This window comes from Carettochelys insculpta, chromosome 7, assembly GCF_033958435.1.
Source record: "Carettochelys insculpta isolate YL-2023 chromosome 7, ASM3395843v1, whole genome shotgun sequence".
Taxonomy (NCBI): domain Eukaryota; kingdom Metazoa; phylum Chordata; order Testudines; family Carettochelyidae; genus Carettochelys; species Carettochelys insculpta.
Genome location: NC_134143.1, coordinates 74,012,916 through 74,029,290, shown reverse-complemented (window position 1 = coordinate 74,029,290; position 16,375 = coordinate 74,012,916). Strand labels below are relative to the sequence as shown.

Sequence of the window (16,375 nt, the reverse complement as noted above, 5' to 3'; positions counted from 1 at the left end):
AGACCCTGCCCGCCTGTGCGACCCCGTTGGCACTTTTCCTGTGTAAGAAACGGGGGATCCTATGGGCGTCTGGTCTCTTCTTGGCGCTCAGTCCATCCCTGCTCTCTAGTGGTGTCGCTTTAATTGTATTATGGAACAATCTCCCTTTGTTTCTCGGCATGTTTCCTGCACATTTCACTATGGTGAAAACTGTAAAATGTAGTATTTTCATTAATTGTAGAAAAACTTGGGGCATTTTTGTAGAGTGGTGGAGATGCTTGCAATCCGGCTAGGTAAGGCTTATTCTGAAAATTATTGGTGTGGTGTGTGTGGACTGTTACACCTAGATTTGTAGAGAAACCTTTCAGTTGGAAAACATTGATTAGCAGATGAAGTGGAGTGTGAAATGGGCTGATAATGAAATTCAGCATTTACATTGCTTGCAGTATGCTATTTGTTCGTGTCTAAAAAGAAATACACTGTGGCTGCAGAAAATACCGTTTAAAATGTGTCATTTGGTGGTGTTGTCATTGTTTATGTTTATCAGGCTCTTTTGCACCCTTATGCATAGGGAGCAAGGGCATTCAGGTATATCCAAAACGTTCATTAGTGAAGTAGATTTTTACCTTGTAATGAAAGGTGCCTGATTGATTGATTGATCTGAAAATTGAAGCCAAAGAACAGATAAGTATGGATGGCAGCTGCAAAGGCCTTTAGTAATTCCTGCATGAAGATCTGTATGCTTCACAAGATACCAAATAGCTGTCAGGTGGTGATAAGATTTTTGTCACTTCAGACTGATTTGCTTTGAATTTGAGACCTAAATGTTAAAGGGTTTTTCGCCAATTACTCATCTCCTAGTCTCTCCCTCTTGCCATTCTCTCGTGTCTCACACAGACCATTTTGTTTGTGTATATAGTGATACCAACTATTAAGTTAGGTCTTGGCCTCATTGTGTTTGCTACTGTATGGACAGAGCAAAAAGGAGGTCTTTGCAATGAAGAACTTCTAATCTAAGTATAGTATAAGTTAATGAGAATTAGCTTCTGGGTAATATATCAGAGATAGATGTAGCAAAAATAGATGAGGAAGGGCCTTAAAAGTGAAAATGAGAGTAGTTGGTTGGTGGTGAAGGGGGCAATGAAAGGCGTAGAGAGGGATGTAACAGGATCAAAGGAATGAGTCAGGAACTGTTGCTGCAACATCAAAGAGGGCCAAGATGACATTGGTCAAGGCCATAGATAAAGCTGATAGCTTAGATGCTGAGGGCCTGCACAAAAGTTTTAGCTATGGATGGGGAGGAAAGGTGTGATGTGGACACAATGCACAGAAAGAATTCTCAGGATCTAGGCTTTTTTCCAGGTCTGTTGGTCCAATATAACGTCCAAATTATGACCCTTGATGACCAGGAATGGGAGTATTGTGTGGGAGGATGGGAATTAAATCTGTTCTTCCTATATTTAATCTCACTGCTGGACACCCACAGAGAGCTGGAGAAAAACACTGAGATCTTATTTTGGACAGAAGGATGTTAACATCCACAATTGACATGTCTTGAGTACTCTGATTTAAGGGGCTGGTGTCAGGTTAAAAATATCTGAGAACTCTAAAAGCATTCCTCATTGCTTGTAGTTTGACCCTACTCATTACTACTTTTTTAAGTTGGCATCTTGATTTCACTTCAGGTTACTATGTTGTTTTGAAAAATGCTCTACATACTTATAGATGTGCCAAGTAGTGACTAGGCACCAAATTAACTAGGTCCCTTTGTGATTAGGTAGGTCTGTTTTCCTAATTTAGTACCCAATTCACCCTATGATGGCAATGCAGCCCTATTACGTTTTCTGTAAATGAGAAGAATTTTTCTATCTTGTTTGTTCTGTGTACAACATGACTGCTTCTCTTTATTTGCTCTGCTGTTCCAGAGCAAATGTCCTCCGTTTGTCACTTTACAATTTCAACCAGTTAGGAACAGTAGTACTTACCTTGACCACTTTGTGGCACTAAATGACTAAAAATTGCTGCTAGGAAGAATAACCTTTAAAAGTTGAGTTTATTTAGAGTCCTCAAACTTAATTATTAAAAGTAAAACCTGTGATGTTAACTGGAATTAATTTTTTAACATAGCAAATAATTTTGGCACATAATGTTAAGTGACATTGCTTAAATAATGGTAGGCTAGTCAAGATTTTTTTTTTAACTATCTGAAAACCTTCTGTGTAAGCACCTCGTTATTTTCCACAAGTTTAAACTTTGTCCTTGGGCACGACATAATAAGATGCTAACATTTTTTAGTTAATGTTGATGCTATTCAAGAGCCACTTAAAATAAATCTTACCTATCCATTTGTGTCCAGCTCTTTGCTCAAACCCCACCTCCTGTAAATTTGAGTAGAATATGTAGATTTAGTTAGTGTAAGCTGTCTGTATCAAGAAACACTCTTGCATTGGTTATTATTTTGAGAACAGTTCCAGGAGTCCATTGTTAAAGTTAAAGCTGTTCATGAGACTTCTAGAATGATAATGCAATTGGGTTATTACTGTTCAGGCTACTTTTGTAGTAGTGCTGACGTGACTTACAAAGGACATCTGCTGAGGCCTTCTGCTTGGATTCTAAAAATAAATTAATTGGTGAATAAAACTGTCAACATAGATCATAACAAATTATATAGAATGTAATTAGTTAAAATATAGCTCTATTTTAGTATATTACATTTCCCCATATTTTTTAGTATATTAATGTTTTTATGGAATTTTGTTTTTTCTCTTGACTGCTAAAAAGCTTTTAAACTGAATGTAATAGAAACATTTATGGGTGAAGAAGAAAAATGGGTTATAGTGTAATTTTTATTTCACGAAACAATAGCGAAACGTATACTGGATAATTTTTATCTTGTGTCCCACAGGCTTTTATGGAAGACCATGGGTTATGGAGCAGAGGAAGGAGCTTTTTAGAAGGTAAGTCACGTGTCCTCTTGATTTGCTGTGTGCTCTGGGGGGACAGTAAAACTCATCTTCCAAATAGAATATTAAGGCTACACAGGCCTAATTTAGTAATTTTACATATTATCTGTATTCTAGTTGATTATATTTCCCTTCTAATTTTGCTCACATTGTTCTGGATTTGTCTAACCTCTCAAATGTGTGAAATATCATAGTGAATATATGTTACAGTGATCAGCATTCTGTAAGACAAATAGATACATTTGAGACTGAGAGCCTATAAAATGCTGGTTGATTGTAGTTGTAGACTACTAATGGAGGATTTTCCTCTCCCCTATCATAGACTTCAGAAATGGGGACTGAATACCTACTTGTATGCTCCAAAAGATGACTACAAGCACAGGATGTTCTGGCGAGAAATGTACTCCGTGGAGGAAGCTGGTAAGTAGTTGCTGAATGAATCACAGTCACTGGTACATATGGTTGCATGTATAATCACTGTGTATCCCGTTGTAAAGGTGAATGGAAATGCAGAAAAGCGTTAGGCCGAGATTTATGTACTGTATATCTGTGACAAACTTGCTTAATGGGTGAGGCAGGAATTTGTATCATAAGCTTGTGTTTTCCTTCACTGTAATTTTAGCTTTGCAGTTCATCTCTCAAACTCATTTTCTAAGACTAGGTTTAGTTTGTTGTGAGACTTAGTCTCCTTCAACTGTGTGTCTTCTGATGGTGAGAGGGGTTAATTTTGCATTTTTCTTTGGTCACCTGGGCCTTATTGTAAGGAAGGAGAAATATTTTCTTTTAAAAGGCTATGCTTGAGCTGATCAGCTTTCTGATATGCCTGGGTGGTCAAGTGTACACACACTAGTGAAGGGCGCCATGATTAGAATTTCAGCTTTTGGCTTAATCACAATTTCAAGGTTTTTTTTAAAAAAAAAAAAAAAAAAGTTTGCCATTTGATTTATGTAATAGCTGGTGGCTTTCGCAAGAAGTGGTTACTCTTCTTTCTTTCGTGCTATCCAAGCATCAGAGATCTAGCTAGCATAACTACACTGTATTTGTACACTTAGTGGCAAGTTTCCTGTATGCGGCCTCTGACTTGGCTGAGGGTAGGAGGTGTCCTTTGTTCAGTTTTAAGATACTCTTGGCACCACTGGAAAGAGCTTTCTTGTCAAGATATTTTTAGTAGTCTCTTCCTTGGGTGAAGGAGGAAGATGACAACCACATCAGAATTGAATTTTGTTAAAGGATTCCTTTGAATGGTTTTAGAAATAAGTTAGAGGGGTGTTTGGCAGATAACAGGTAAGAAAATTTGTTCATAAGTATTACTGTAATCACTAACCTTTTGGTTATTATGGGTTCCCCAAAATCGTTTACTTCTGTTTCTCTCAGCTTGGAGAGAGAAACTTGTCAATTTTTATGGTACCTTCTACTTGAAGGCTTTAAAAACTGCTACTGATGTGTATTGTACCTTAGCAGTATGCAAATATTGTGATTGGAACCATAAAACAGAGTTGAGATGAACAAATCTTGCTTACAAAAATTAATTACTACATTGAATTAATTTAATATTTTTGACTCATGGGAGTAATGAGTGAGTTAGTTTTTGGGTTTTATTCAGTATAAACAGGTTAAATATATCCAGTTTTTGCCACATAAAAACTAGACCAAAGTAACGGTCTCATTTTTTAAAAAAATAGTGAAAAACGTGAAATAAAAATTTAAACTACAAGATTAAGTATTTATCACCATCCCTTTAATGCTGCTTGTCTATACAATTGATAATCTTAGAACATTGAAAATATTTGTTAAAGCTACCTGACAACGATTTTTTGGTGTAAACAACAAGAAGTCCTGTGGCGCCTTATGGACTAACTTTTTTTTTTTTTTTTTGGAGCATAAGCTTTTGTGGGCAAAGACACACTTTGTCAGTTGCATTTTTTCCCTCAAAAGCTTATGCTCCAAAAAATGTTAGTCTGTAAGGTGCCACAGGGCTTCTTGTGGGTTTTTTTGGATACACGCTAACACAGCTACCCCTCTGATATTTGTTGGCATGCAGCAATGGAGTGACAACTGCAAAGTGCTCCACTTGGGAAGGAACAATCAGTTACACACATACAGAATGGGGAGAGACTGTCTAGGAATGACTACAGCAGAAAGGGATCTAGGGGTCATAGTGGAGCACAAGGTAAATATGAATCAACAGTGTGATGCTGTTGCAAAAAAGCAAACATGATTCTGGGACACATTAACGTGTGTTGTGAACAAGACACGAGAAGACATTCTTCCGCTCTCCTCTGCACTGGTTAGGCCTCAGCTGGAGTATTTTGTCCAGTTCTGGGCAAAGCAGTTCAAGAAAGATGTGGGGAAATTAGAGAGGGTCCAGAAAAGAGCAACAAGAATGATTAAATATCGGAGGGGTAGCCGTGTTAGTCTGGATCTGTAACAGCAATGAAGGGTCCTGTGGCACCTTATAGACTAACAGAAAAGTTTTTAGCATGAGCTTTCGTGAGCACAGACTCACTTGATCAGATGCTGGTCTTCCAAGACCAGCATCTGATGAAGTGAGTCTGTGCTCACGAAAGCTCATGCTAAAAACTTTTCTGTTAGTCTATAAGGTGCCACAGGACCCTTCATTGCAGTTAAAGAATGATTAAAGGTCTAGAGAATATGACCTATGAAGAATGGCTGAAAGAATTGGGCTTGTTCAGTTTGGAAAAGAGAAGATTGAGGGGCGACATGATAGTGGTTTTCAGGTATCTAAAAGGGAGAAAACTTGTTCTTTTTGGCCTCTGAAGATAGAACAAGAGGCAATGGACTTAAACTGCAGGAAGGGAGGTTTCAGTTGGACATTAGGAAAAAGTTCCTAACTGTCAGGGTGGTCAAACAGTGGAATAAATTGCCAAGGGAGGTTGTGGAATCTCCATCACTGGAGATATTTAAGAATGGATTAGATAGATGTCTGTCAGGGATGGTTTAGACAGTACTTGGTCCTGCCATTAGGGCAGGGGGCTGGATTCGATGGCCTCTCAAGGTCCCTTCCAGTCCTAGTATTCTATGATGATTTACTTTCTATAAATGTATTCCTTATGCTTATGAGGAGATGTCTTAGTTTTCTTATTGATTAACCCTTCTGAAATATTTCCATTTAATTCTTAGAGCAACTCATGACTCTAATCTCGGCTGCCCAAGAATATGAGATAGAATTCATCTATGCCATCTCACCTGGACTTGATATCACTTTCTCAAATCCCAAAGAAGTATCCACATTGAAACGCAAGCTGGACCAGGTAGGTGTTGTTGAAACTCTTGAGCCCATATAATTTAAGAATGTTTGGAAGTTCCATATAACTTGGTAACTCATGTTTGCTGAACACGTGGTGGCTTTTTCCCAACCAATTTTATAAATTGACATTCATAGAATCATAGAACAATAGAGCTGGAAGAGACCTAAAAAAGCCATCGAGTCCAGCCCCCTACCCTAAGCAGGACCAAACCCATCAGATCAGTCCAACCAGGGCTTTGTCGAGGCGAGACTTAAACACCTCCAAGGATGGAGATTCTACTACTTCCCTGGGTAGACCATTCCAGTGCTTCTCCACCCTCCTCGTGAAAAAGTTTTCCTGATGTTCAACCTGGACTGTCCCAACTGCAACTTGAGATCATTGTTCCGTGTTCTGCCATCCGTGATCACTGTGAACAGCCTCTCTCCAGCCTCTTTGCAACCTACCTTAAATAAGTTGAAGGCTGTTATCAAGTGTCCCCCCCACCCCCCGTAGTCTTCTCTTCTGCAGACTAAACAGTCCCAATTCCCTCAACCTTTCTTCATAAGTCATATGCTCCAGCCCCCTAATTATTGTGGTCACCCTCCGCTGGACCCTCTCCAGTGTATCCACATCCTTCCTATAATTGGGAGCCCAGAACTGGACACACTACTCCAGATGTGGCCTCACCAAAGCCGAATAAAGCGGAACAATCACTTCTTGATCTGCTGGCAACGCTCCTCTTGATGCAACCTAATATGCCATTAGCCTTCTTGGCTGCAACGGCACAGTGTTGACTCATGTCCAGCTTCTCGTCCACTACAATTCTCGGGTCCTTTTCTGCAGAACTACTACTGAGCCAGTTGGATCCCAGCCTATAACAATGCTTGGGATTCTTCCAGCCCAAGTGCAGGACTCTGCAATATGTGCGATGTTTAAAAGCAAAGTCTGTATCGTACTATGATTAATAATATTTGGAGTTTCTCATAGGGTGAATAATCAGGATTTGGGATGGAAACTATTGCAAGGGCTAGGAAGGACTTTTGTCATCCATGTTAGTTTTGTAAAGTTGGCCAGTGCATATGGGAGCTTTCTGAGGGGCAGGATAATGACCAAAGTGGAGGACTAGTGATCTAATCTGAAATAGCAATTCTTACTAATTGTCCTAGAGGGCTGTATTTCTAAAATAATCTTAGGATCCTCAAATTAAGACTTATTTTCAAGTGGAAGGATGGTACTCCTCCAAGACAAATTTCAGTAGGAGCAGACCTAATGTGAGTGCATATCTTAAGTTCCTGTGAAGTCCTGCCCCACTGCACAGATGGATGTTGCTGAATTTGGTCTTTCCTAGCTATCTACTCTTCTTTGAGAAAGGCCTTGGATGTGGAAATTGGAACAGAATGATAGCCACCAGTGGCATCCTTGTGAAAAACAGTGGTGGGGTCAGTCATGCATTAAGTGGAGATAGCTGCCAAGGCATGCCTCTTTCCTGTAGTCCTTCCTTTATTGGAAAGAGTTTAGAGTTTGCAAGGTACGCTGTGGAAGAGAAAGCACTCCAACATTTGCCACTCGCCTTATGGCATTGTGCACTTTATGCAGGGTACTGTGGATTCGATTTAAATGTTGACGTATACTTGTGAATGTCAAGTGTATTTTTAGATTTACAAACTGAAACTGTGATTCTTCAAAGCAAAATTAACTCATACTTATTATTTTGTGAAGTGGCTTGCCGGTGCAGGAGGGAATAAAATGTTAGCTGATCCTGTGGAAGGCAAGTTAGCTTTTAGAACTTTTTACTGTTTGTCTTGTTAATTTTCTAAACTGTTCTCCTCACGTCTCTTCCCTTGTGCTACAGGTTTCCCAGTTTGGCTGCAGATCCTTTGCACTGCTGTTTGATGATATTGATCACAACATGTGTGCAGCAGACAAAGAAGTCTTTAGCTCCTTTGCTCATGCCCAGATCTCCATCACTAATGAAATATATCAGTATTTAGGAGAACCAGACACATTCCTATTCTGTCCTACAGGTAAAACAACATCAGGACTAGTTTAACTTTGTGATAGCTTTGATATTAATGAGCCTTGTATTTTACTGCACCCAACTCAAAAGACTTCCATGAAGCATGGTGGGGCAAATTGGAAAAATTAGTCTCTAAGGAATGAATAAAGAAACTAAATGTGTGGGGCTTGGAACACAGGATGACGAAGGGGGGATATCAGTCTGCTGCTATTTGAAGGTTGTAAACACCAAGTAGTCCAAAGAATTAAGTTGCAAGATACCAGAAGCTCCAGCTAGGATGGAGAACATAAATCTTTTCTAGTTTCACTTGTATGAAAGAATCCAGATTGTTTTGGAATTCTCCACAGCATGATGAAGCTGTTGATGTATGGTATCTTCCCAGATTTCTTCCTACCCGTTTTGTATCTCATGTCAGCCTTAACTTGACACTCAACAATGGTATCTTTTTCTGTTGTTGGACTGAAAGATATTTCTTTGGCTCGGATTGCATAATTACTGCTGTCCTTTGCAGGTACAATGGTATTTTCATCTGAGTTTTGTCTCATGTAAACTTAAATTTACACGTCACCGTTTCTTATGTTTAGGGAGTGCAGTCTACAGTGTCACTTACAGAGGTGGTGTCTGTCAGTCTTCCTTGCATTTTTTGAGTGCAAGTGTCAAGTTAAGACTCTTGGTCTAACTGCAGCTACTGTTTTCAGTCAAAGATTGTAGCAAATGCAAATAAAATGTGCATTGTGGATTATAATCACTTGATGAACATGGGATGAGAGCCTGGCCACTTCCTCTGATTAAAATTTCCAGTGGCCTCTCTCCTAATAGACCAAATCCAAGTTCTAATTCTCTTATTACATAGGAATTGCAAGACTGGATCAGACCCTTCATTCACTTTATCCAGTATTAAAACAAAAAGCAGTCAAGTAGCACTTTAAAGACTAGCAAGATAGTTTATTAGGTGAGCTTTCGTGGGACAGACCCACTTCTTCAGACCAGAGCCAGACCAGAACAGACTCAATATTTAAGGCACAGAGAACCAAAAACAGTAAGCAAGGAGGACAAATCAGAAAAAGATAATCAAGGTGAGCAAATCAGAGAGTGGAGGGGTGGGGGGGAAGGTCAAGAATTAGATTGAGCCAAGTATGCAGGCGAGCCCCTATAGTGACTCAAAGTTCCCATCACGATTTAAACCACCGGTATTGTGTGTCTGACATGGACGGAACCAGGTGTTTGAGAAATAGGTTGAAGAAATCACCCAATGCCTAATAGTTAGAGATTGGCAGAAGCATGAGGCTTTGGACGAGATATTAATGTTAACGCTTACAACTCAGATGGTAATAATTGGCCTTTGTGGTGGAAAGAGAAATTAGTTAAGATGGGCTGAAGCCAGAGATGCTACAGTTAACATTTGAGTCCCATTTCATAGAAGACCAAATAAGACAAACCTGTGCAAATGGAGAAAGAATAGCAAAGACAAAATGCAGCTTCTGTTTCTGGTAAGTGTAATTTGTAATGTCGCTGCTGAGTAAACACATTGGAATGTTGATCATGGTTTTAGCAGCTGCTCTGAGACCTGACAACTTACATCAGCATCATGCTGATTTTAGGACATTGCTTTTATTTGCCTCTTTCTGGTCTGAAGGAAGTGTTCCAAAATGTATAATTTTGTCTGCCGTAGCGAGACTCTCCTTAGACATATGGGAAAGTATCCTATTCTCCTTTTTCCATCTCACTCTGTGCTTTGGAAGTTAGCTGGATCTGGTGGAGGTGGGAGTATTATCTGGGACTCTCTTGGCCCTCTCAGGATTAGAAAGGATATGCTGAGGGCAGGAGTGATAATGGGGCAGCTAGTTTTAGAAGTCCATTCCTTTCACAAAATCTGTTGAAACCCCAAAAAGAATTGATGGATGGAATGGCCTGCCCCTCATTATTTTGCTCACCATCTAGGGCTAGTTTTCTGCACCCCAGTTTTGGTTCACTGATTTCTGACCTCCATGCTTTTTCTTGTTTACCGAACATGACCTTAAGAGATCTGAGTTATATTGGTAAACTGCTTTGTGCGTACTACTTCAGTCTTTGTCTCCCTCTCATACTTTTTTCTCATCGTTTGTTACGCGCTATTGTAAAGCTGAAGCTTTTCTGAACTTTCATTCCTTATAGTTGAGCTCACAGTTAGAGATAAATTGATAGGCCCAATTAATACAACATTCAGTTCACAAAGATAGGCACAGATTCTGGAGAATTCCATGTTGACAAAACAACTAAGATTTATCACATCTAGATGAGTTCAGGATTTGGGTCCTCTGTCCAAGAATCTAGGGCATATTGAGCAGCAGATGTGAGCAAAAACCAGTCTTTGCATTCCTGAACTGAAATTAAAATTGAGAGTTCAACTTTAACTCTGAAAACTAGGGCACTGTGAGATTTCCATCTTGAGCTACAGGACAGGTTTGTGGTGCTGCCATATTCAGAGGAAGGAGAGAGACAGAGCAGACAGAAAAAAGTGGGCAATACTCAGATAATGTGAGTCCAGCTGCTGCAGCAAATGGGTATTTATCAAGATATAACAAGACTTGGACAAGCCAAGAGGAAAGCATTGAAAGAAGTATAAGGAAACAGACAAAGCAGTTAAAGCAACACAGGGAAAGATGAATGTTGAAGACCTTTTAGCATACCATGGAGCTGTTTAGTAAATGTCTAAAATCATATGGAAAACTGAAAATAGAAAATTGATCAATAAAAAGCAAAAGTGGAAAAACATTCACTGAAGCAGAGCAGAAAAATAGATGGGCAAAGCATTTCAAAGACGACTTCAGCAAATGCAGCACTACATTTGCACCAGACAGATAAAATGTCCAATCTGATCACTTTGAGATTAACATCAATCCAACAGAGATGACAGAAGTACAGGCTGCAGTCAATAAATCGAAAAACAATAAAATAGTGGATGATCATCAAATTGCAGTATCAGTGGCAAAACAGTTGATATCACCATCAAAGGAAACTTACCAAACTGTTTGAAGTCTAAAAAGAGGAGACTCCTGACAAGTAGAAACATGGAATTTTTGTGAAACACCCAAGAAGAATGATCTTCTGGAAACAACTGGAAAACCGTTTTCCCAACAACAATGAATAGCGTGTCAGGGGTCACCAACCCCGACATAGCTGCCAAGAGTGGGACACAAGCCTCTTTCTCCCCCCTCCCCCCCCACCGTTGGCATGTGAGGTGGGAGCTGAGCCTTGTCCCTCCTCCCCCATGCAGCTAGGAGCTTGTTCAAAGCCATGCTGCCTGTAGATTAACAAAAGATCAGCTAATGCTACTAGCCGACTACCTCAACAGTAAAGCTCTGTATCTTTATTTATTAATGAAGCTGTTTCAAGTAGCACTGTTAGTGACTTTAAAAATATCACTGGCACTCAGCCTGTACATAGAGGTCAAAAGGTCAAATTTCGGCACTCCACCTGGGAAAGGTTGCGGATACCTGGTGTAAGTCTTTGGCTCTGCAATCCTACTTAGGACAAAAATGTATGCAAACTTAAACAGTAATGTGTATTCAAGCCCAATGATCCAATGTAGAGATTTGCACTAAGGGCCATCTTAGAGGACATGAAATGGCGGAATTTAATCAAATTCCTTGACTTTCAAAAAGGCATTTGGCAGCCTGCACAGTTGTACGTTATGGAATAGTCAGGCTTATAGTGTCCTACCTGTAAGTTGTCAGCAGTGTTAAGGCCACCCATAGAGATGTGATGTGCTTTTTTATGGTGAACATCTGGGTGAGTGGTTCACTGTGGACACTGGTGTGAAACGGCTTCATTTTCTCTGTTCTGTTGAGTATTGCCATAGAATGGATAATGAGGAAGTGTAGTAGCAAAACAAGCATTTGTACAGCATTTGTAGATATAGACTTTGCTAATATTTTCCAACTGAGTGACACCCCTAGAAAGCTACAAAGACAGATAAAGTGCCTAAAAAGTTCTGGGCATTAGATGGACAGATTTTATTGCTAATAGGCTACATCTTCACTTAGGAAAAACTTTGAAACTACCATGCTAATGGCCACATCAAAGAGTGCTAATGAGGCGTCGAAATGAATATTCAGCACCTCATTATCATGCTGCCTCCTATGGCACTTCGAAAGCGCTGTTTCGCTTGCGTGCGGCTCGTTTACACGGGGGTCCTTTTCAAAAGGTCCCTGCAAACATCAAAATCCCCTTATTCCTATAGAATGATGTTTTCAGGGTCCTTTCGAAAAGGACCCCCTTGTAGAGGAACCACATGCAAGCAAAACGTGGCACTTTGCCACGGCTGGCAGCATGCTAATGAGGTGCTGAATATTCATTTTAGTGCTTCATTAGCATTCTTCAATTTGGCCCTTAGGATAAACTTCAAAATGGCCATGCTAAGTGTAGACATGGCCATATAGAGATCTCAGAATTTACCAACTAGCAGCTCATCTCCACGAGAATCTGAAAACGAAAACACTGGGCATGTTTTAGGGCATGTGTAATCGATGTCAACACTCAGACTCCTTGCTGCATGAAGGCAAGAATAGGAAACTTACTGGTGAGAGGAAATGAATGTCCAGGAGAAACCTTAAGAACCCTTAGTAGGGGGAGCAGAGCCATCAGTCTCAACACCGTAGAGCAGATGGTATTAGCAGCAAATAGAAGTGGAAGAAACTAGTGTCTGCCTTCTGTGCTTACGGTGGTACAGGAAGGATGTAATATAATCAGACATTCAGGATCAGTGTTTCTTAAACTTTTTGAGACTACTGAACACCAAATCATATTTTTAATGCAGAACAGTCTATGAAAATTTTCTTCAAAATATTACCAGACCCAAAAAAAAAAATTTCACACAACAAACCCAAACAGCAGCATATACAGCAAAAACAAAATGAAGTAATTTGATCAGATATCATAACAGTGAAGAAGTAACATTTTATCCTGCTTTCATAACAAAAGATCTACCAGCAGTGTATATCAAAAAGGTATTGGTTGTTCATGGAACACAGGTTAAGAAACACTCTTCTAGATGAGCCTCTCTTTGAGTGCCGTGCCTCAGAATAGTAACCTTTTTTGCCATTGTTATGTTGGTGACTCATTTAAATTTGCAATCCACAAGACACTCTCGATTTATTTCAGTGTTGCCATCAACCCACATATTTCCCATTTTTATAGTTGTGCCTTTGATTTCTTTTCTTCCCCTTTCATCTTTCTTCGCACTTGTTCTTATTGAATTTCATCTTGTTTAATTCAGGCCAATTCTCCATATTATTGAAGTCATTTTGAATTCTAATCCTATCCTCCTGAAGCACTAGCAGCTCTTCCAAGTTTGGTGTCATCTGCAAATTTTATAATTCCACACCCCTTTTGTTGAAGTAATTTAATAAAAATATTGAATGCAGGATCCAGAACTGATTCTTTAGGAACCCACTAGATGTCTCCCTGTCTCTCCCCCCACCCCCCCACAACCCCTTGTTTGACAACAATTACGGTGTTTCAAGCTGGTACTCTTCATTCTTTATAAACCTTTTATCCTCCAGGTGCTTATAAATCGTTTAGTGCTTGAAATGACACTAACAAATTATCAGTTAGACTAATTGTTCTCTTTTTAAAGATAGGAACTATGTTTATTCTTCTCCAGTCACCTGGGACCACATGTATATTCCATCATAAGTTTTCAAAGATTGCTAATGGGGCCAAGATAACTTCAGTTCTTGAAATGTCCCAAGGTTAATTTCATCAGGCCCTGCCCACTTGAATCTGTCTTATCTACATATCCTTAACCCATTCTTTCCCTGTGTTGGCCTTGTGTTAACACAGTATGAACAACCAGTATCTGATAACAATTTATATTAATTGAAGAAGCATAATAGGCATTAGGCACCTCAGTCTTTATTATATCAGTTATTAGTTTTCCTTCCCCTCTAAGTTGAGGGACCTAAATGTCATTTTTCTCTTGCTCCTGATGTGTTTAAAGAACCCACTGTTGCATAGTAAAAGAAGATTCTCCCTCTAATTGCTTGTCAACCTAAAAAGAAGTGACCAAAATGATGAGAATAGGACCTAGATCTGCTGATTATCAGTCACATCTACAGTAGTGGGTTCAATAAAAGGTATTACCTCACCCATGTCATCTCAAATTAGATAGAACTGAAAGTAGTTTGAAGATGAATGTGTTGTCCCTAATTTACCTGTACCCCCAGCCTAGTAAAACTCCATTATTCAAAAATTATGTCTGTTTTCATGGTTCATTTCTTTCTAATGACTGTCATTACTACTGGGCTGTGTTATCCTCTCTTCCCCCTTCTAGAATATTGTGGAACTTTCTGCTATCCAAATGTTGCCCAATCCCCTTATTTACGGACTGTAGGAGAGAAGCTGTTACCTGGCATTGAAGTGTTGTGGACAGGTAAGATTTGATTTGATTTGATTTGTTGATTTGATTGGTAGTTTCAAATGAACTCAGGCTTTTAATAATTTTATTTGCTTTCATGTGTGAGTGCTTCTTAACAATGCGTGAAGTCTTCTGATTGTTTAATTGTACATCTAGGTCCTAAAGTTGTGTCTAAAGACATTCCAGTAGAATCTATTGAAGAAGTTTCCAAGATTATAAGGAGAGCTCCAGTCATCTGGGATAACATTCATGCTAATGATTATGATCAGAAGAGGCTGTTTCTTGGGCCATATAAAGGTCGGTCAACTGAGCTCATCCCTCGACTAAAGGGAGTCCTGACCAACCCAAACTGTGAATTTGAAGCCAATTATGTTGCTATTCACACACTTGCAACTTGGTACAAATCCAACATGAATGGAGTGAGGAAAGATGTGGTGATGAGTAAGTAACTTTGTATGGTTTAAAAGTTCATTATCATTGAGTTGGGGGAAGGGAAGGACAACTGGGTCAATTTATAGGTCTTGCAGAAATGGTTAGTTTTAGTGGCAAAATATGGTATTACTCTCTAATCCCTGCTTTCAGGTGCCCAACACGCTTTCAGAATCCTTTTTTTCATACTCAAGTCTGATATTCTAGCAAAAAGCCATCTTCTGTTCTGCCACAGGAAGCAAAACTGGACTGTTTAATCTTGGGGAAGTGGGTAGGCTGTTCCTCCTTGAGAAGAACTTCAGGTATTATTTTGGCTTCTCTCAGCAACATGAGCACCTACAGGCCTCCTACCTTACCTGTTTTGGAGGTTAAGGCACTACATTGAAGACTTCTGTGTTGTCCCAGCAGGCCTTGTCAATCCCTTTACTTCTGTTGGAAGTTAAAAAATGTTAGGACTGAAGATGGGAGATTCTTGGGATGTTATTACTTTATTCTGTACAGCAGTGTCATATACAGGCATGTAAATAGCCATGCGAAAAAGCATCCATAATCATTGTACCTGTAGGTCTATTGGATTACTTTAATCATTGCAGCTTTACGGCAGACACTTCTGCATACAACACTGTGGTGTAATGAAGTATACAAAGCTGTTGCATTGAGAACTTGGCCTTTAAGTTCAGTGCATACAGTTTCTTGTTGCCTTCATTCTGGCTGGCATCCAGATTGCTTAAGGAACTAACTATGCAATCCGTGAATAGTCTGTGGTGTGTATTGTATGTGAGTTTGTTAGACCTGGGATTAGATTAAAATTGTGCAAATTTCCCCCTACAAATACTTTTAAATTTGGTGTGTCCAAAGTGCCTGGAAGATCCCATATTGCACTCCTTTTTTACCTAAATTGGCTGTACTTCCATATCCATGCTGTGGAAAACTGCAGTTTTCTCTGTACACACATTTGATGGAGCAGTTCAGTTCAGTTTGTGCAAAATCACAAAGCTAGGGTTTCCAAGTCTACCTTTTTTATGGCAGAGGGTTGGGAGAAGTCTCATCTGAAATCTTGCATGCTGACTTATGTACTGTTTTCTCACATTTTCCTGTAGCTGACACCGAAGACAGTACAGTATCAATCCAGATTAAGCTGGAAAATGAGGGAAGCGATGAAGATATTGAAACTGATGTCCTCTATAGCCCTCAAATGGCTCTGAAGCTGGCTTTAACAGAGTGGCTGCAGGAGTTTGGAGTACCTCATCAGTACAGCAGTGAGTTGAATTTGCCTGGTTTTCCTCTTGGCACAGTAGGAAATGCTGTCAAAGTGGTAAAATGGGTTAGGTTAGAGACTAAA

At 39.6% G+C, this 16,375-nt stretch overlaps 1 protein-coding gene across 1 annotated transcript in view; it reads left to right on the top strand.

Moving 5' to 3' along the window:
• The window catches only part of OGA (O-GlcNAcase), a 37,238-nt gene that overhangs the window by 781 nt on the left and 20,082 nt on the right, over window positions 1-16,375 (top strand). Inside the window, exons 2-8 of the mRNA XM_074999302.1 lie at window positions 2,885-2,936; window positions 3,265-3,362; window positions 6,084-6,214; window positions 8,043-8,214; window positions 14,521-14,619; window positions 14,761-15,045; window positions 16,134-16,292. Of these exons, the coding sequence (XP_074855403.1) occupies window positions 2,885-2,936; window positions 3,265-3,362; window positions 6,084-6,214; window positions 8,043-8,214; window positions 14,521-14,619; window positions 14,761-15,045; window positions 16,134-16,292 (996 nt within the window). The remainder of the gene's footprint in view (window positions 1-2,884; window positions 2,937-3,264; window positions 3,363-6,083; window positions 6,215-8,042; window positions 8,215-14,520; window positions 14,620-14,760; window positions 15,046-16,133; window positions 16,293-16,375) is intronic.